The sequence below is a fragment of the Phyllobates terribilis genome, unplaced genomic scaffold (assembly GCF_046119375.1).
Source record: "Phyllobates terribilis strain yellow unplaced genomic scaffold, ASM4611937v1 Scaffold_5__5_contigs__length_657084704, whole genome shotgun sequence".
NCBI classification, from domain to species: Eukaryota; Metazoa; Chordata; class Amphibia; order Anura; family Dendrobatidae; genus Phyllobates; species Phyllobates terribilis.
The window spans coordinates 245,456,168-245,476,614 of record NW_027362765.1 but is presented as its reverse complement, the minus strand read 5'-3'; the positions used below and the strand labels follow the sequence as shown (position 1 = coordinate 245,476,614).

General features: G+C 45.0%; 1 protein-coding gene across 1 annotated transcript in view; it reads right to left on the bottom strand.

Moving 5' to 3' along the window:
- Window positions 1–20,447, bottom strand: part of MGAT5B (alpha-1,6-mannosylglycoprotein 6-beta-N-acetylglucosaminyltransferase B) — a 145,929-nt gene that overhangs the window by 64,030 nt on the left and 61,452 nt on the right. Inside the window, exons 4-8 of the mRNA XM_073683975.1 lie at window positions 16,993–17,140; window positions 13,246–13,355; window positions 1,977–2,050; window positions 890–1,057; window positions 78–242 (exon numbers count right to left, since the gene is read on the bottom strand). Of these exons, the coding sequence (XP_073540076.1) occupies window positions 78–242; window positions 890–1,057; window positions 1,977–2,050; window positions 13,246–13,355; window positions 16,993–17,140 (665 nt within the window). The remainder of the gene's footprint in view (window positions 1–77; window positions 243–889; window positions 1,058–1,976; window positions 2,051–13,245; window positions 13,356–16,992; window positions 17,141–20,447) is intronic.

Sequence of the window (20,447 nt, the reverse complement as noted above, 5' to 3'; positions counted from 1 at the left end):
GGTTAAATAAAAAAACAGTAAATGTGTAGACGTGAAACTAGATTAAATGGGGTAAATAGAATTTAAAGTTTTCATACTTGTTTCTGCTCATGTGGTGTATCTTGAATCTTGGCCTCTAACTTCCTAGCAGCCAGAAGCCATTGAGCCTCAAGCCTCCTTAGTCTTTTTTTCATGAAGATGAGAGATTCTTTACCGGTTCCCATTGGGTCAAGGAGAGAAGAGAGTTCTGTGCGAAAGGCCGCCTGGGACAAGAATAGCCCATGAGCATTCAGGGGTATATTATGTAAGCATTACACAGACGTTTGGGGGGAAAAAAACTTTCAGATAAGAGTTATTGTCTTGGTGGCTTGGCCAGTTACGGCACAAGGCAAACTTGGGAAAAGAATTCTCTCCATTTGCTAGTCTGAAAATCACAAATGAATCATGTTTCTGTCAGCTGAGTTTACAGCACTATCAGAAAAGAGCTACAACTGCGTTGTAGTAATGTGTTTGTAATGAGACAAAGCTCACCTCTGTTGTAGTATGTTAGTTCTTATCACACATAGTTCTAAAGTGAGAACAGGAGAGCAGACTATTAGTCATTACATGTCTCACATTAGTAACGCCTCCTTTTATTTAAGATAAGCTCTGGAGGCAGATTCTCATGCAGATCAGTGTCTGGTCTGTAGATCTTAAAAGTTCATTTACATATTAAGAAAAAATGTGGATATCTCTGGAATAAAACATCGGATCACAGATATTGAGGTATCATTTTATTAAACTTTCTATGACTTACATGCCCATATATATGGATTAGGAGAGTTAATCCCAATTTCCCTTTATATAAAGTCACACAACTTTAAGGTATATACCAATTGTATTTGGGAAATCGACAGTTTTCTATTCACACCTGTTTTTTAGGGTGGGGTTTGAAAAATGGACTGATAGATTGATTTCTCCATGGTAGAACTGGACAGAACCATTCCACCTCACTGAGGTACACCAAAAACGAACACTCTGTACCATCCACTCCATAGAACGCGTAACATGGATCTGATGTCCATCGTGATCGCATCCACTGAAATGACAAAGGGTTGTTAACAGATGGATAATACCAACTTCAAGATGATGTGCTTGACAGTAAAAATGAGTAATTATTAACTGCTTTTGGATCGGCAATAGGCTATAAACATCCAGGTGGTCTGCATTCTACTTTGCAGTGACATTCTAAACATTACTGTACAGTAGAGCAGCTGCATAACATCATGCGGCTATGGTTTCAAATGGCTGTCAGACTGTCCATTTATCAATTGATTGCTGTTTGTATAGAGGGAGCAGGAGCTGCTGGGTCCTAGGAGACTAAGTAAGCTCTGATATGCAGCCAGGAGGCCAAATTTCCCCAATAACTGGGGCTAATATACCATCCCCAGTTACATGGGAAGTCAGATTAAAAAAAAAGTATTTAAATGTTCAAATGCCCCCCAAAAGTTTTTTATGACCCTATAGGGGGCAGAATGTGTGAGTTCAACAAATAAATAAATAAAAAAGCCAAGGCCAATCCAAATTGAGGTAACTAACTAGCTTAGCCTCTGCCAAAAAATATAACAAACAAAAACATTATATAGGGTATAACAAATTTTAAAATGTATTTTAGTGGTCATTTGTGGTCATAAAAAATGTGAAAACACACTTATTTACGCTATTTTCTACCAATATCTCCTGATATCAGCAAAAAAAAAAGAATATGAAAATGTAAAATTTAATCCCCGCTCATCACTAAAAAAAAATGCAAAAAGTATTTAAATATCCAAACAAGAAAAAAAATTACAACTCTTTAAACTGCATGTACGGAATAAAAACAAAAAAAAATGAAAATGTGCCTGGTCAAGAATGGAGGTAAATGGCCTATCTTGACCTGGTTAAATATGACGGCTCAGAAATAAAGGTGATTTATTTCTAACATTGTTATTAATGACAAGCATGTTTAATACACTTACCTCCACTTTTCCAGAGCAGTCTGGGAATCGGGGGTCCCTCGGGATTTCACACATATCCCTCTGACCTTCAATTACTAAAGTATATATTAAGAACTCAACAAGTCAAAGAAAATAATAAGCTAGTACAGCAAAATAGTCACAAAATAAATGGCAAAGAAGCAACAATGACCCCACTTCAAGAAGACAAGCTAACAGACAGGTACATCACTAAAGTACAAGACATATTACTGTAGAACAGTGACCTCGAAACTAAGGCTCTGCAGCTGTCGTGAGACAAGACATGCTGGGAGTTGTGCTGTGCAACGCTCGAGAGTCATAGTTCATAGACTACTGCTATGAAAAGATTCTTCTAGACTACGCTATCATCACGCTATCATCCCTCTCAGCCGGCCTGCCTCCTTCCCTTTTATAAACTACAGGTTACAGATTTTAGTGAATATTAGTGTAGTACAAGACGGGAATCAAGCATTTTGAAGGCATTTTTTTTAAAAGAGAACCTGACAGTTGATACATGTTGCCCGTTCCACGGGCGGCATGTATCAGGCATTGGCTGCATGATTTCAGCCGGGAATGTTTGACTCTGAAATGCGTCTGTGTTTCAGAGAAAGACATAGTTTAATAGCTGCTGGGGACCAAGTCGCACAAAAGACTAGTCGGACAGGCAAGTCGCCAGCGGATTCTCCCCTTCCGTTGCCCTGGAGTGACTAATCTCTGCCTCTGTGAGTGTATAGGGAGAGACCTATCACTCAAGGAAGAGAGCTTTAGTAAATTGGGTGAATATTATAAACACTTTTTGGCATGCCTAATTTTCTAGACACTAAAACATGACTAAAATCCGTAATAAGTGTGGCACATAGCATTAATTCTGGCTCAATTTGACACAAAATTCTACTGCATTAGTTAGAAATTCTTTGTAGTAGCCAACAGAAAAGAAAAGCAAGGAGTAAATATGGCAAATCTTTAGTTTAAATTATCAGCCGATAGAGGCGCTTTTATTAGTCATATCCCATTCATAGGAAAAGTGGGATGTTTAATGTTGCAAAGGGGGACAAAGAATCACCCCCCATAGTGCACATGGGAGCACATTATGGGTAAGGCTATCCCTACTATTATGTTACATGATTAAGCTTACATTCCATGTGCTTTTATAGAATGACTATAACAAATTTTATTTTTTTTACCATTATTATTGTCATACATGTTCAGTCATTGCCAAACGTTTTGAGACTTACACGAATTTTGGTATTCACAAAGTTTGCTGCTTCAATATTTTTGGATCTTTTAGTCAGACATTTCTATGGTTTCTGAAGTACGATATTTCATAGTTTTTTAAACTTTTATTGACTAATACATCAAGGTTTATGCAAAGACTCAATATGTATAGTGTTGACCCTTAGTTTTCAAGACTTCCGCAATTTGTCCTGGCATGTTTGTCCACAAACCTTTTTTAGGATTGACCAAAGGTTCGCAATGGGATTGAGAAATGGTAATTTTCCTGATCATGTATGCAAAATGTCAATGTTTTGTTCACCGAGCCATTTAGTTATCACTTTTGACTTGTGACATGTTGCTCCATCATGCAGGAAAAAGCATCACCAAATTGCTCCTGGATCGTTGGGAGAAGTTCTGCTTGGAGGATGTTTAGATAGCGTTCTTTATTTATGGCAGTGTTCATGGGCAGACCTACCGCCGGTGCAACTGCACCCGGGCCCAAAGGTGCAGGGGGGACCTTGCCGGACAGCTAATGATGAGGGCTCCGGGGGGCCCATGGCCAGATTGCCCTCATCATATGCGGAGGGGAGGGAGCGATCCCTGCAGCTCCGCTGCTGACAGGAGGACTATGGCAACAGAGCTGCAGGGATCCGTCCTCACCTCTGCTTCCTGCCCAGCGCTTCCTCCCTGACACAGGCCCGCGCTGCTTGATGACATCATCATGCAGCGCGGGCCTGTGTCAGGGAGAAAGTTACTGGAGATGATGAGGATGCAGCAGGGGAGCGGGCTGAGAGGTAAGTTGTGTGTTTGTTTTTTTATACTGAAACGCAGGGAGAGGAACAGGAGAATGAGAGGAGGTGAGGGAGAGCAATGATGGGGCTGGGGTGAGCAATGATGGGGCTGGGGTGAGCAATGACAGGGCTGGGGTGAGCAATGACAGGGCTCGGGTGAGCAATGACTGGGCTGGGGTGAGCAATGACGGGGCTGGGGTGAGCAATGACGGGGCTGGGGTGAACAATGATGGGGCTGGGGAGAGCAATGATGAGGTTGGAGAGAGCAATGATGGGACTGGGGAGAGCAATGACGGGGCTGGGGAGAGCAATGATGGGGCTGGGGAGAGAAATGAGGGGGCTGGGGAGAGCAATGACGGGACTGGGGAGAGCAAAGACAGGGCTGGGGTGAGCAATGATAGAGCTGGGGTGAGCAATGATTGGGGAGAGCAATGATGAGGCTGGGAGAGAGCAAAGATGGGGCTAAGGAGAGCAATGATGGGGCTGGGAAGAGCAATGGTGGGGCTGGGAAGAGCAATGATGGGGCTGCGGAGATCAATGATGGGGCTGGGGAGGGCAATGATGGGGCTGAGAAGAGAAATGGTGGGGATGGGGAGAGCAATGGCGAGGATGGTGGGGATGGGGAGTGAAATAATGGGGATGGTGGGGCTGGGGAGGGCAATGATAGCGCTGGGGAGAGCAATGATGGGGCTGGGGAGAGCAATGATGGGGCTGGGGAGAGCAATGATGGGGCTGGGGAGAGCAATGATGGGGATGGGAGAGCAATGATGGGGAGAGCAATGATGGGGCTGGGGAGATCAATGATGGGGATGGTGGGGATGGGGAGAGCAATGATGGGTGTGCTGGGAGAGAGCAATGATGGGGGTGCTAGCAGAGAGCAATGATGGGGTGCTGGGAGAGAGCAATGATGGGGTGCTGGGATAGAGCAATGATAATGGTGCTGGTAGAAAGCATTGATTGGGTTTCACTTTGCTTGTACTGTAAAGCCTTGTATATTTTCTGTGTGCACATATCCTTACAGTTAATTGGGAAGAGTCACAGAGACTGAATAATTTATATTATTGGCCGGTGGAGATTATAGTTAATGGGAGGCACAGTGCTGCTTATCACTTTATATTTTGATTACGAAGTGGATAATAGTATATTAATGGTGGGGTACATAACTCTAATCAGAGGACGCAGTGTGTGGGGAGACACATGTATGTATACAATATATGTGACCTTGTTATTTTCTAGGCTGGAGATCATCATGACAAGACGAGACGTGGCTGGGAGATGTCGACATGGAGGTCTGACCAGATGGAGATGAAGCAGCAGAAATCGTCTCTGATCAGATGAGACGTCAGCGGTAAGTGCCTGGATGTAAATATTATTCCGTATCTGCACTGTGTGACTTGGAGTTATAATGTTATCTGTAAAATCCCTTAGGGTGCATTATCACATTTGTGTGAAATGTCCGTGTGCTGGCAGATTTTTTAATCGGGTGGTCCACAGACTCGTAGAGTTTTCTAGATTTTTGTCAGTCACAGGGCCCTCTTTTATTACATAGTCGACTCTTGTTAGATATAAAATGACTGCTGATGGGTCAGCATCTGACCAGAAGACCAGTCCAACAGCTCCTCCATTAGAAAAGAAGCTTTCCCTTGCTCCATCAGCCGTTATAGCATTATATATCTAACAAGAGAGGATGGTATGTAATAAAGACATGGGGCTATAAATAATCCAATATGTAAGGGATGCTGCTGTACATAACAAGAGAGGTCACTGTGTAATAAGGGACGGCAATATACATAATAAAGGAGGCTATGTAAGAGGTATATATGTTTGTTTGGCTATATATATCTAGCACCCTGAGGACTCGGCTGCTACAGGGGTATTGCACCTCGACCCAGAGGTGTGGTATTCAACTCCCGGGTAAAGATGGAGTGTGGGACTGAGCTCAGTAGGCTGCATGCACTACATACATCCCATTTCCGGGGGACAGAACTACGGTACTCCCACCAAGTATATGTGCAGGTACGACAGCGTCTGTCCCTGGCTGGAGTGGGAGGGGGGGTGGAACATCCCAGTAGTGTAGGGGCAGATAGGGGGAGTACTCTGGGTAAAGCTAGGAGCTCATTGGGTGCTAGTCACCTGGGCTCACACATAGAGGGAGTATATAAGGTGGGCACCATCTTAGATCAGGGTTCAGTTCAGGCAGGAGGAGAAGAGGAGAAGAGCTCAGCCAGGAGGGCTGACAGGGAGCTGTGGCTCCGGCTGGGCCCAGCTCCAGAGCTAAGCCTGCAGAGGAGAGAGGAGAAAGAAGGACCCAGAGAGAAAGACAGAGGGAACCCCAAGAACCCAGAAACAGACCAAAAAGGGTGAAGGGTTGGCGGACACGGGTACCGGAACCCGAACTGGTGGAGGCCACTTATCCTCAGCCAGGAACCGGAGGTCGTGGTCAAGATTTGCCACGACCCTCACCAAATCCACCAGAAAGGCACACCAAGCATAGGGTCAGGGAACCCAGAGGAGGTTTGACCACTAAGAGACCCGAGGGAGCCGGCCAAAGGTGGATCCCTGGTGGGAATGGCCAGAGACAGAGAGAGAGAAGGGAGCTCAGGACCACGCTCCAGAACTGCCTGGGGGTTAGCCGAGTCCAGGACCTGGTGGACGCAGCATGGCTCGGGTGGTCACTCAAGGCCAGAGTGACCAAAAGAACACCAGTAAGTAAAAACCCTGAACTGCATCTCCTGACTCTGAGTCTTCTTTCTGCATCATCACAACCCCCATCATCCACACCTGCTGCCCTGAGGCCATACCCCTCCCGTTGGGGGTTATACCATCACTGCTGCACATATACCACCGGCCTCAGCGGACTGCTCTGCAGCGGCGGCGTCAAAGCCGCACTCAACGGGTGGCGTAGTCGACAATCAAGTTAACATCTACTGCCATAGACTGCCACTTAGTTTGACACCCTGGGCACGGACCGGGTCACCGCCACAAGGACTACTACCCCCATCGAGATCCGGCTCCGGGTATCCCCTTTCCCCACTGGCCCAGGGGGCGCGTCAACTTTTGGCGTAGTCGGCAGGATAACGTGCCCGCAACCACCGGGTACTGCGTGCCTGAAGAAAAGTTTATCTGTACCGTAAAAAGAAGTCTCCCGCCAATTCCGGAGGGTCCCCGCCATCGGACGCCATCACGGGTCGTTTCCCGCCGGTTGCCCGCCATCTGCAGCTTTTTCCCGCCATCCACAGAGTTTCCCGCCACTGGGAGACGATTCCCGCCATCTGGGAAGATTTCCCGCCCTGGCAGAGCGGACGCCATTATGGGCGTGCCAGAGGGTGGCAAGAGGCCACCTCCCATCGTGGGCCAGGACCAAGAATGGCGCCAAAAACGAAGACCGCCCCCACCAGCAGAGACTGCAATGATTGAGATGTCCATCAGCGTGGGGGTCTGCCCCTGGAACTGACAATCACCAAGTTGCCCCAGGACCGCCCTCAATGGGGGCGGATACAGAACAAAACAGAGAAGATGGGTGCAGCCTGGAGGAGTATGGAGAGGTCGCACCCGGAGATGGAGGGAGAGTCAGGCAGCACCGACCCTGTGGTCAGGAGCCTGTTGCAAGTCACCACCCCACAAGACCTGGTGGAGATCCTGGCACAGCTCCCCCGAGACCGGGAGCGTGCACAGACCGCGCTGGAGGGCCTCGCACGGAGGATGGCCCAGGTGCAGCGAGAAACGCTGACGGAATGGAGCAGGGAGATGGCCCAGCAGGCTGGAACCCGCCAGCGAAGCACACCACCCGCAACGAGGAGCACGCCTGCCCCTGAAGAGGATGCAGAAGGGACGGAGGCCGGAGATGACGCCGCAGAGGGAGCTGAAGAGACGGAGGCAAGTAAAGGGGACGTCACTACCCCAAGCCCAGCCACCGTAAGCCTACCCCCGCTCCCCGTCGCAGAGCCCGAAATCCCACCGATCGTGCCCGTTGCCGCACCGCTACCGCTCCAGACTAGGCCCCAAGCAGGAGTCGCGACCACGCCCCTTGTGACGTCACGCGCCTCAACCCTGAGCGCGGCCAAGCAGGAGAGGCCACCGGCCTGGTCGCAGGGCCGAGTGCCCCCGGGCGCCGCAGTACCAACAGCGCCCTCTACTGAGCCACCGGCCTGGTCGCAAAGTCAAGTACCCCCGGGCGCCGCCGTCTTCACGGTGCCCTTTACCTTCAGGGTACCCCAAGCCTGGTCGCAAGGCCTAGTGATCCCGGGTGCCGCTGCCACCACCGCGCCCTCAACCTCCACAGTGCCGCACCTGGGTGAAGACTTGGTAACCCAGCATATTTGCCCGGATGGGCAGCCTTTTGAGTGGCCACCGGAGTACTACCATCCCCGACTCCGGAAGGAAAGGCCCCTGGATGAGCCCCTGATCCCGGCTCCGGCGCCCGCCAAGATCACCCCACTCTCGCTGGAGGAAGCGCAGTTTGAGTGGGACCCCACTGGAGGAGACCTCATCGGGTTCACGCAAGAGGACCCGGACGGGTCTGAAGAATACAGGGAGGAAGCATCAGGAGGACGCCGTTATTAGAGTACGGTAAAAAAAGAACTGTACATAGTTATCCGTAAGGGTATAAGAACTGCTGCTAGTTAAAATATAGTCCCCGTTGGGACCAGCGAACTGTTACCCGTGTGTCCCTATCCCTTACCAGGCTGAGGACTGTGAGCAGCCATTCCCCTATTCCCCACTGGCCGAGGACTGAGAGCGGCCACCTCCCCTTGTATATAGTTGCGCTTTCTAAGGCGCCCCCTACTGGTTTTATAGGAAACTGTTGTTCTTGAACTGACTGTTGCACTTTTACCTGGTCACAAGTGCCCAGTGGCCAGAAGCTCAAGAATATTTATATGAAGAAGTTTTATTGCTAGAGATTGATAATGTTTAATGTTTTATATGTTCTTGTATGTTTTGAAAAAAATTGTATGTTTTTGGATATTTTATTCTTTTACAGCCCGAGGACGTGCTGTGATTTACCAGGGGGGGATGTAGCACCCTGAGGACTCGGCTGCTACAGGGGTATTGCACCTCGACCCAGAGGTGTGGTATTCCACTCCCGGGTAAAGATGGAGTGTGGGACTGAGCTCAGTAGGCTGCATGCACTACATACATCCCATTTCCGGGGAACAGAACTACGGTACTCCCACCAAGTATATGTGCAGGTACGACAGCGTCTGTCCCTGGCTGGAGTGGGAGGGGGGGTGGAACATCCCAGTAGTGTAGGGGCAGATAGGGGGAGTACTCTGGGTAAAGCTAGGAGCTCATTGGGTGCTAGTCACCTGGGCTCACACATAGAGGGAGTATATAAGGTGGGCACCATCTTAGATCAGGGTTCAGTTCAGGCAGGAGGAGAAGAGGAGAAGAGCTCAGCCAGGAGGGCTGACAGGGAGCTGTGGCTCCGGCTGGGCCCAGCTCCAGAGCTAAGCCTGCAGAGGAGAGAGGAGAAAGAAGGACCCAGAGAGAAAGACAGAGGGAACCCCAAGAACCCAGAAACAGACCAAAAAGGGTGAAGGGTTGGCGGACACGGGTACCGGAACCCGAACTGGTGGAGGCCACTTATCCTCAGCCAGGAACCGGAGGTCGTGGTCAAGATTTGCCACGACCCTCACCAAATCCACCAGAAAGGCACACCAAGCATAGGGTCAGGGAACCCAGAGGAGGTTTGACCACTAAGAGACCCGAGGGAGCCGGCCAAAGGTGGATCCCTGGTGGGAATGGCCAGAGACAGAGAGAGAGAAGGGAGCTCAGGACCACGCTCCAGAACTGCCTGGGGGTTAGCCGAGTCCAGGACCTGGTGGACGCAGCATGGCTCGGGTGGTCACTCAAGGCCAGAGTGACCAAAAGAACACCAGTAAGTAAAAACCCTGAACTGCATCTCCTGACTCTGAGTCTTCTTTCTGCATCATCACAACCCCCATCATCCACACCTGCTGCCCTGAGGCCGTACCCCTCCCGTTGGGGGTTATACCATCACTGCTGCACATATACCACCGGCCTCAGCGGACTGCTCTGCAGCGGCGGCGTCGAAGCCGCACTCAACGGGTGGCGTAGTCGACAATCAAGCTAACATCTACTGCCATAGACTGCCACTTAGTTTGACACCCTGGGCACGGACCGGGTCACCGCCACAAGGACTACTACCCCCATCGAGATCCGGCTCCGGGTATCCCCTTTCCCCACTGGCCCAGGGGGCGCGTCATATACATCTGTAGCTTTGTCGCCATAAAAGGTGGGGGGCCCAGACACATTTCTTGCACAGGGGCCCCAAGCAGTCAGTGTCCGCCACTGGCAGTGTTGTTAGGTAAAATTGGGAGTGAGCCCGCTATCCTGGATGAAAAGCAACCCCATACATGAATGGTCTCAGGATGCGTAACTGTTGATCTGACACATGATTCATGTGCTCACCTTTACTTCTGAAGAGGGCTTCATTGAAAAAATAACTTTACCCCAGTCCTCTGGAGTCCTATCCATGTACTTACTGCAGAATGTCAGTCTGTTCTTGATGGGGTTTTTTGGAGAAAAGTGTTTTTTTGCCGCTCTTACTGACCCCCTGCAAACTTCCAAAAGCATTTGCCTCATTGTGCATGCACTGATATCTGCTACTATTCTTGAGCAAGGTCTCCGCTGGTGTTGAACAAATCCTGTAACTGAGTCTTCTTTAGGAGAAGCCCTCCCCCTTGCTAGACTTTTTTGGGCGTCTTGAAACTTCACAGCAATTAAACCTCTATCTTTGGAGTTCTTAATGATCTGACAAATGATTGATTTAGGGGCAATATTACACGCAACAACATCCTTGCCTATAAAGCCCTTTTGATGCAAAGCAATGATGACTGCATTTGTTTCCTAACCATGATTAACAGAAGAAGAGAATGATTTCTAGATCCAGCAACATTTTTAAGCAACGAGACTGCTATTATAATTCAATCAGCATGACAGAGAGGTATCAACTGGCTTGTCCTTGTTAATGCTTTCTCCTGAGCTAATGTAAAGATCACTGAAATTATGTAATTAGGTCATTTTGCGGCAGGGCTGAAATTCAGTGGAAATTGGATTTTTCTGACTAGGTTAATGTTCATGTCAATGAATGACTTTGCAATTCATCTGATGACTCTGTATAAGGCTATGTGCCCACGATGCAGAAATGAAGCAGAAAATTTCTGCAGCATTTCTGCATCTCCCTGGCAGAAAAAACGCATGCAGATTGTACATGCGTTTTTCCTGCAGAATACATGCGGATTCACATGCGTATCCACATGCGTTAACGCATGTGTTTCCGCATGTGGACTGACAAGCACTTTCCAGGCAATAGCATCACTTGGAAAGTGCTTGACAACTAGGTCACACTGTATAAATCCATGCAAACGGCATGGATTTATATAGTGTGACCGTAAAAATAAAAAAATAAGCTATACTTACCTCCGATGCTGTCGCACTCCTTCCTGGTTCCTTCCTGGCTTGCCGGCATCTCGCGAGACAGCCTGCGGTCACATGACCGCGACGTCATCTCAGGTCCTGGAAGGAGAAGCGCTGCAGGGGCCGCCGGACAGGTGAATATAAACTTTATTTATTATTTTATTCTTTTTTTTTACAGGTACAATGGTACCCAGGTCTGGATGAGAGTCTCCTCTCCTCCAGAACTGGGTACCATCCGCACATTGAACCGCATATAATCCGCTTGTACAAATGTACAGACACGGATTCTATGAGTCTCAATGTAAGTCAATGGCGGCGCTTCCGCAAAATTAATGAACATGTTGCGGATTTATGAGCGCTGCAGAAACGCTGCGGAAAAATCCACAGCATGTGCATTGACATTGTGGAATGCCATTGGGGACCATGGGGTGCGGATTACCATGCGTAAATTCCGCAGCATAAACGCATGAAAAACGCATCGTGTGCATGCAGCCTTACAATCTGAAATTCATGCAAATTGCCAATATAAAACTGAAGCAACAAACTTGGCAAAAACCAAAATTTTCAAAACATTTGGCAACGACTGTTCTAGTTGCCCAATCGCTACTACCATGGTCATCTCTGTGTTGTCTAACTGAATAACAGTTTGTCTTTTTTGCCATTGTTTAACGCATATTAAATGCATATTCAGGAAATTGGACCCCTAATTGAAGGTATGTTCGTAAAGGTACTTTAATAGTTATTAAATGTAAACCTTTCTTGCAGTATTTAGTTTTCAAATTGTAGAAAAATCTAGCTCTAAAGTTTTAATTGCAAATATAGTGGGCAGACAGTACTCTTTCTACTTTGAATTCTTTCTCCTTATTTCCCAGCCCGCCATCTTTGAAAAAACTGAAAATTCAGAGATGGATTTCTCAACAATTTCCAAACTAAATATTACAAGAAAGGTTCAATTTAATTGTTTTCCTATCAGCTGATACATGCTACCCAATCCACGGGCAACAGGTATCAGATATTGGCTGTATGAACTCAGCCAGGTATGCTTGACTCTGAAACGCTGGGGCGCTCCAGATAAAAATATTATTTAATAGCTGCAGGGGACCGATCTGCACTGTAGACTAGTCAGACAGGTGGCTTCCCGGCCGCTCCTCCCGCCTACTAACCTGGATTGACAGGTCTCTGCCTATACACATACATAGGCAGAGACATGTCAATTCAGGGCAGCGGGCAGGGAGGAGACCCCCAGTGCTCCCCTGTCCTACTAGTCTACAGTGCAGCTCGGTTCCTGGTGGCCACTAAAGTATGTTTTTCTCTGAAAAGCCGCAGCGTTTCAGAGTCAAACATACCTGGCTGAGTTCATACAGCCAATATCTGATACATGTCGCCCGTGGGTTTGTCAGCATGTATCAGTTCACAGGTTCACTTTATATAAAAGTGAGTAAAAAAATAAGTATTAAAGGGCCTTTACAAACATGCCTTTAGTTAGGAGTCTAATTTCCTAATGACAGGTTCTCTTTAATATGTATTAATAAGCAGTAGATTGATTTTTATTAGCATATTAACGTCTTGATTTTTTTTTGTTGGTTATAATATTTGTTGGAGTGTCTAATAGTGATTTTCCATAATATTGTTTGAGAGGCACATACCTATATGAATGCGTAGCTCACAGTGTAATTATGTACCATGGAAGCTATATTTGTATGAACCATGGCTTGTAGTGCATTTTATATTGCACTATTACATTTGGACCCATAAAAAGTGACTTCATACTTTATCAGTTCAGTTCGGAGACACATACAACTGGTATGGCGGGCACTCCTCCTCACCTTTTCCTCTCAGGATGCTGTTCCGCAAGATCTGATCAACTTTGACTGCGATGTCAGACACATTCTGAGCAATTGCCTGAATCTTCTCCATCAGACCCACTGAGTGCACACTGCAAGACACATACACACATTGCCCATGACAGGCGGTCATATTATTTTATTATCTGTCAGTTATTTTCTCATAATGATTTGGTTGGAAACGTGTCTAATATTTCTGTTCAAAATTATAAGCAAAAGTCCTTAAAATCTAATGTTGTCTGACGACAATTCATAGTAAATCCATAATGTTTATGGGTGTCGGGTTAGATAATTGAGCCAGGAATATGCAGTTAGATCATAATGTAAAATCAGGATTTAGCAATTACATATCCGGCCAAATCAGATGTGACTTGTCTAATCAGATCTATATTTCAATAATGAAAGTCATGTCACATATTCCAGGCCCAGTAATACAACATGAAGTACATAGCTCTATGCTGGCAGTAGAGTAACTTATTGGTTATTATTTATTGCAGTGGAAAATCAAATGAGCGGACAAAGTGGCTAAATTATGTAGGGAGCCAAATTACAATGAAAGGTGGCTACTGCACCAACTCTTGCGGCAAGAACTATTTGAACTTCTGCCCTGCCCCAACATTGAGGGCCAGATGCTTTTTCCAGAGGTCCACTTGTAGACATGAGCTTTTTGTGCTTAACTGAAAATTCTCCACTAGGGCTTGTAATTTTAGGAAATTTTCACACCCTGTGTCATACACTCTGCGGAGCAAATCTACTAAGAAAGTCCACAAAAGATCCCTCAAAAGTTGTGCAGACCTTGCTGCAGATTTCTCTGCAAAGTGGCCTTGTCTTTTCATTAAAAAAAGAAGACACCACCGCTGGTGATTCCTTTGGTCCATGGGACACCTAGTCACATAGTGATAATCTCCAGCTGATAAAACATTGATTTTATTGAAACTACAGCAAGCAGCCTAATAAGTGACACATAACTTTTTAAGAATATAATACCAGTAGAGTGGATTAGATTTTTTTAATTTTATCACCACACTGCTCTTATTTTTAGGCCAAAAAATTACTTGCTTTGCAGATTTTTTTTAGTCTGCAGTATGTTAATTTTGCCTTTTAATTGATGATATTTCACATACACACGCATTTTACTTAAACCTGCTGCAAAAAAATGCAATACAGTTTGTTGCGGATCCACTGCATGCCTGCAGCAAAATCTGCAAGAGAGGAATTAAAATATATACAGTACTGACTAAAAGTTTGGACACACCTTCTCATTTAAAGATTTTTCTGTATTTTCAAGACTATGAAAATTGTACATTCACACTGAAGGCTTCAAAACTATAAATTAACACATGTGGAATTATATACTTAACAAAAAAGTGTGAAACAACTGAAAATATGTCTTATATTCTAGGTTCTTCAAAGTAGCCACCTTTTGCTTTGATGACTGCTTTGCACACTCTTGGCATTCTCTTGATGAGCTTCAAGAAGTAGTCACCGGAAATGGTCTTCCAACAATCTTGAAGGAGTTCCCAGAGATGCTTAGCACTTGTTGGCCCTTTTGCCTTCACTCTGCGGTCCAGCTCACCCCAAACCATCTCGATTGGGTTCAGGTCTGGTGACTGTGGAGGCCAGGTCATCTGGCGTAGCACCCCATCACTCAACTTCTTGGTCAAATAGCCCTTACACAGCCTGGAGGTGTGTTTGGGGTCATTGTCCTGTTGAAAAATAAATGATGGTCCAACTAAACGCAAACCGGATGGATTAGCATGCCGCTGCAAGATGCTGTGGTAGCCATGCTGGTTCAGTATGCCTTCAATTTTGAATAAATCCCCAACAGTGTCACCAGCAAAGCACCCCCACACCATCACACCTCCCCCTCCATGCTTCACGGTGGGAACCAGGCATGTAGAGTCCATCCGTTCACCTTTTCTACGTCGCAGAAAGACACGGTGGTTGGAACCAAAGATCACAAATTTGGACTCATCAGACCAAAGCACAGATTTCCACTGGTCTAATATCCATTCCTTGTGTTCTTTAGCCCAAACAAGTCTCTTATGCTTGTTGCCTGTCCTTAGCAGTGGTTTCCTAGCAGTTATTTTACCATGAAGACCTGCTGCACAAAGCCTCCTCTTAACAGTTGTTGAAGAGATGTGTCTGCTGCTAGAACTCTGTGTGGCATTGACCTGGTCTCTAATCTGAGCTGCTGTTAACCTGCGATTTCTGAGGTTGGTGACTCGGATAAACTTATCCTCAGAAGCAGAGGTGACTCTTGGTCTTCCTTTCCTGGGGCGATCCTCATGTGAACCAGTTTCTTTGTAGCGCTTGGTGGTTTTTGCAACTGCACTTGGGGACACTTTCAAAGTTTGCCCAATTTTTCGGACTGACTAACCTTCATTTCTTAAAGTAATGATGGCCACTCGTTTTTCTTTACTTAGCTGCTTTTTTCTTGCCATAATACAAATTCTATGAGTCTATTCAGTAGGACTATCAGCTGTGTATCCACCTGACTTCTGCACAACACAACTGATGGTCCCAACCTCATTTATAAGGCAAGAAATCCCACTTATTAAACCTGACAGGGCACACCTGTGAAGTGAAAACTATTTCCGGTGACTACCTCTTGAAGCTCATCAAGAGAATGCCAAGAGTGTGCAAAGCAGTCATCAAAGCAAAAGGTGGCTACTTTGAAGAACCTAGAATATAAGACATATTTTCAGTTGTTTCACACTTTTTGGTTAAGTATATAATTCCACATGTGTTAATTCATAGTTTTGATGCCTTCAGTGTGAATGTGCAATTTGCAAAGTCATGAAAATACAGAAAAATCTTTAAATGAGAAGGTGTGTCCAAACTTTTGGTCTGTACTGTATATATACTGTATATAAAAATGTAAAAAGAAGATATTCACCCCTGCTATTGATTTCTCTGGTCTTAACAGTTCTTCCATGCCGATCTCATGGCATCTGGACCTCCTGTGGTGACATCCTGTGTCAAGTGACAATCAGAGGCTGTAGAACAACATGGAACATCACCATAGGAGACCAGGATGTACTGGCCTCCATGGAAGTTCTGGTAGCCTCCAAGTCAATTGCTCTATATAACCTCACCACTGATTAGTAGATTTCAGTCAATGTACAGTGTACACAGAAAGCTGCCAATCAGTGGTGTGGAAGGGGTTATATAGGGCTCAGCATTCTGAGCTCTGCTAGATCTGCAGCTGATAAAACAGTGATTGTATCAAAATGAAAGAATGCAGCCCAGCAAGTGACACATCACTGGAATCAGGGTCTCAGCCCCTACATCAAACTGCTCTCATATTACAAAGCTAAAACCTGCTGACAGATTCCCTTTACGGTATTTCAATCATAAGTTTTTTAGATAATACATTAAACTTTTGCCTCCTTGGAGTTTACATTCAACCAGGTCGTACATCAATTCAATATTGAGTTAGGTTATCCTTGCGGCACCCAGCATGCTTTGCTGCTATGCTATAAAATAAAATATACTAGAGCTGGCAAAGAACTGTCAGGAATATTTCAGAAGCAACGAGCACAAACCTTGACATGATGTCATATTCTGTTCCCAGACTTCTGTAGAGAACTGACAATTTCTCATCAAAATGATCATCCTCCTCCTCCTTCCCTTCACAGACATGGTGTGATCGGTTATACTGCATGACTTGGTAGAGCTTGTGCTGATTTAATCCAGGCAGAATTGAAGAAGAGACTAGTAGCCTACCTGTCCAAAGTGAAGTGTCCGGGTTCCTCTGTCCTTCGAGATTCACTGATATTTTCCAATCTGGCTAGGATGTCCATCCTCCTTACCAGGGTCTCCAGTATCTCATTCATTCTGCGAAGAGCTCCTCGAGATTCTCCTAGTCCTAGTACTGAAAATAAAGTGACTCATTTACTTTACTGGACTTGTGCTGAAGTTTCAAGTTGTTTCATTTTCACCAGTGTGTCCAAAAATACTACAAAAGCCAAATCTGAAGCAGTTAGTAAAGCGGAGATTGTGATAGTAAAGAATTGGATTAATGCAATACAAAGAGTCCTACAGTTTATTGTGCTACTAACACTTCGTTAGTGAATCACAACCACGAAATATCTGTCTAGTGTTTCAGCAGAATTAGAAATAAAATGCAGCCAGTAATACAACCTAACTAATACCGGAGCCCTGGCTTTACTTAAAGCATTAAGGGGAGAACAGAAAGGTTACATTTTGTATGGTCACTTTGGATTGGTGTGCTTGTAAAATGGTAGCTGTCTGCTTGATAAAAATATATACGTATATACTGTAGCTGAATGAGTGGTCACATTCGTATCAACTAAAATTACATTTCCCAGCATCACAATATTTCTCTTCAGTGCTGCATACCCCTCTCTCCCTCTCCTGTGTACTCCTCACTAGCCCCATCTTTCTAAGTTTTTATCAAGCTAAATAATTCACCTTATGCTCCTGTGCACTCTATTCTCCACTACAGTACATTGCCTGACTGATTCTGTCTTCTGCCATATGCATCAGTATAGCTGCCTGTTTTTTTCTTAGCTAGTTTCCTTTAGAACTCAGCTCTCCTGTGCTCCTCCATGACGAAGCTTGTAATTACTAGGCAGTGCAGAGCTGAGCTGTGTTTGTTGCCTGCTGCTGAAAGACCAGTGATGTGAAACTGCAAATAATGCTCCATTGATGCATATTGCAGCAGAGAATTATCTTCTGCCTTATGCATCAACAGAGCAGTATTTGCAGTTCTACATCACTGATCTCTCTGAGCTCTAAGAGAAAGCAGCTAACATTTATATAAAAGCACACAGACAGCTATACTTTTGTAGATGGCAAAAGATAAAATTGGCCAGGTGGGTTAATGTACAGGAGCAGACAGTGCACAGAGACAGAGTATATTGTAGACGTAGAATACATTCTGTCAATGCTGGAGGCAGAGCAGAGCTACGCCGGCTGAGAGAGACTTCAATGTGCATGACTGACAAGGAGCACTGGAATTACAGCAGGACGGTTCCAATGGCAACAAGAGGATAAATAGAGTTTGGAGGGGATCCTTAGAGGGGTTATATGTTCAAAATGGAGCCAATTTAAAAATGAGTTATATTGGCACAAATTAATAAATATATGTGTACTTTATTATATAACCACATTGTGATTTTGGGAACAACCTTTTAATCAAGATCTGTAGTAAGGGCTTTGATAAACTCCACGTGTTCAGGGATAATTCTGGAATCCTGTGGAGCGTGGTATAATTTTTTTCAGTTAGATTCTGAATTTGAGAGGAGAACACTCTTAAAGCCTTTGCATAAAATCATATGGATCTACAGTAGGAACCTGATGGACTTATTGCAGCTGAGCCACAATACATGAGCTCTAATAGTTGGTCTACTTTGGAACAGTTGAAAACACAAGAAGAATAGACCATGGTGAGTACATCGCCTGCCAATGTCAAGTTCTATCAAATGACATTATGTAGAGATAACCAGTGATATCAACACTATTGTAAGGAGAACAAATCATGTCTTCCACACTGCTTTCTTCTAAACTCTCAAGGGAGAATTAACCATGTGACTTTTTGTTTAGGCTACAGAGACTCATTATATGGCTGCACAGCTACATATTTAATGACTCTGTGAGGTAATTAGCATACCAGGCAGTACACAAAGAAGAACAGTGTGCGTTCTCACTTGTAAGATCTAGAAATCTGCAATCTATGACATTTTTCACACTTGTGACTCATACCGGGCACTGGGTGCACAGGTACAACCCCTGGCAAAAATTATGGAATCACCGGGCTCGGAGGATGTTCATTTAGTTGTTTAATGTTGTTGAAAAAAAGCAGATCACAGACATGGCACAAAACTAAAGTCATTTCAAATGGCAACTTTATGGCTTTAAGAAACACTAAAAGAAATCAAGATTAAAAATGTGGTACTCAGTAAGGGTAATTTTTTCCAGACCAAGCAGAGGGAAAAAATTATGGAATCACTCAATTCTGAGGAAATTGCCAAAATTCCACCAGACGACGACAGAACAATGAAGTATATTTAAAAGTGGATTCTATTTGTCAACGCGTTTCAAAACATACAATTCTTCATCAGGACCAACCACTATACTGCAGTATAGTAATTTGTACTGATGAAGAAGTGTTGCATGCTTTCGAAACGCATTGACAAATAAAAACAGCTTTTAAATATACTTCATTGTTCTCTCATCTTTTCATTTATCCACACAGTTGAAGATTGACCCATGCATGCAGACAGGCAAATCTCTGTAGGACACTTGTTTCATCAAGTCAGTGTATTCTTTCCTTAGAACTGAGCTATGCTTCAGCTCTGAGATAATTTTTCCTCCAAGAAGTGCAATAAGAATCTTCCTAATGTGAAGGCTGTCAGCTCCCCTTCCTTTATTGGTCCCTTCTAAACCCCGCAGTCAGGGGGAGAAAACTCTTCCTCCTGCAATCTGCCTTCATCTTCTCACTCTCAAGACTCAATTCTTACTACCATAGGATTTAGCTCCTCCCATTCTCATGTGACTCTTACAGCTGCAGCCATTGGCTGACCACCCAGGGGAGTTTGTTCCAGCTTTTTCCAGAAGCTACTGCATAACAAGCACAGCTGGGTCACATGAACAAACCTCCATGCGGAAAATGAAACCTTTTTGTGCTACCTGTCACTCACAATGTGTTACAACATACAGTTTGCATAGAAATCACAGCATTTGCATGGAACACACTATACATCCGGTATCCCATGAACATGGCCACTTTGTGGGACACCATAAAAGAACATGAAGAGAAAATAAGTAAAGTATTGGATTTGTGCTGATATATGAGCTAAGGAAGACATCAGCACAGTGGAGACACACAGACCTCCCATCCAGCCTATATTACTGTGAGAAAAAATCCCATAAAAGAAGAATCTAAAACTTGGAGCAGATTGCAAATGGCAGGTCTGAAAATGAATGAAGATTACAGACTGAAACTTATTTTTATTGACTAAAGTGTCCACAGCCTTTAAGAACTAAAAAATCTCCCGGCGGTGGTGGACCCTTGCAACTATCGCAACCAAACTGTAATAGTGGCAATTGTTGCTTTCTACTTTTTGGGAAAAACTTATCCAAATGTCTCTATTTAAGGCCACGTGCACACATTGAGTATTTGGTGAGTTTTTTACATCTGTATTTGGAAGCCAAAA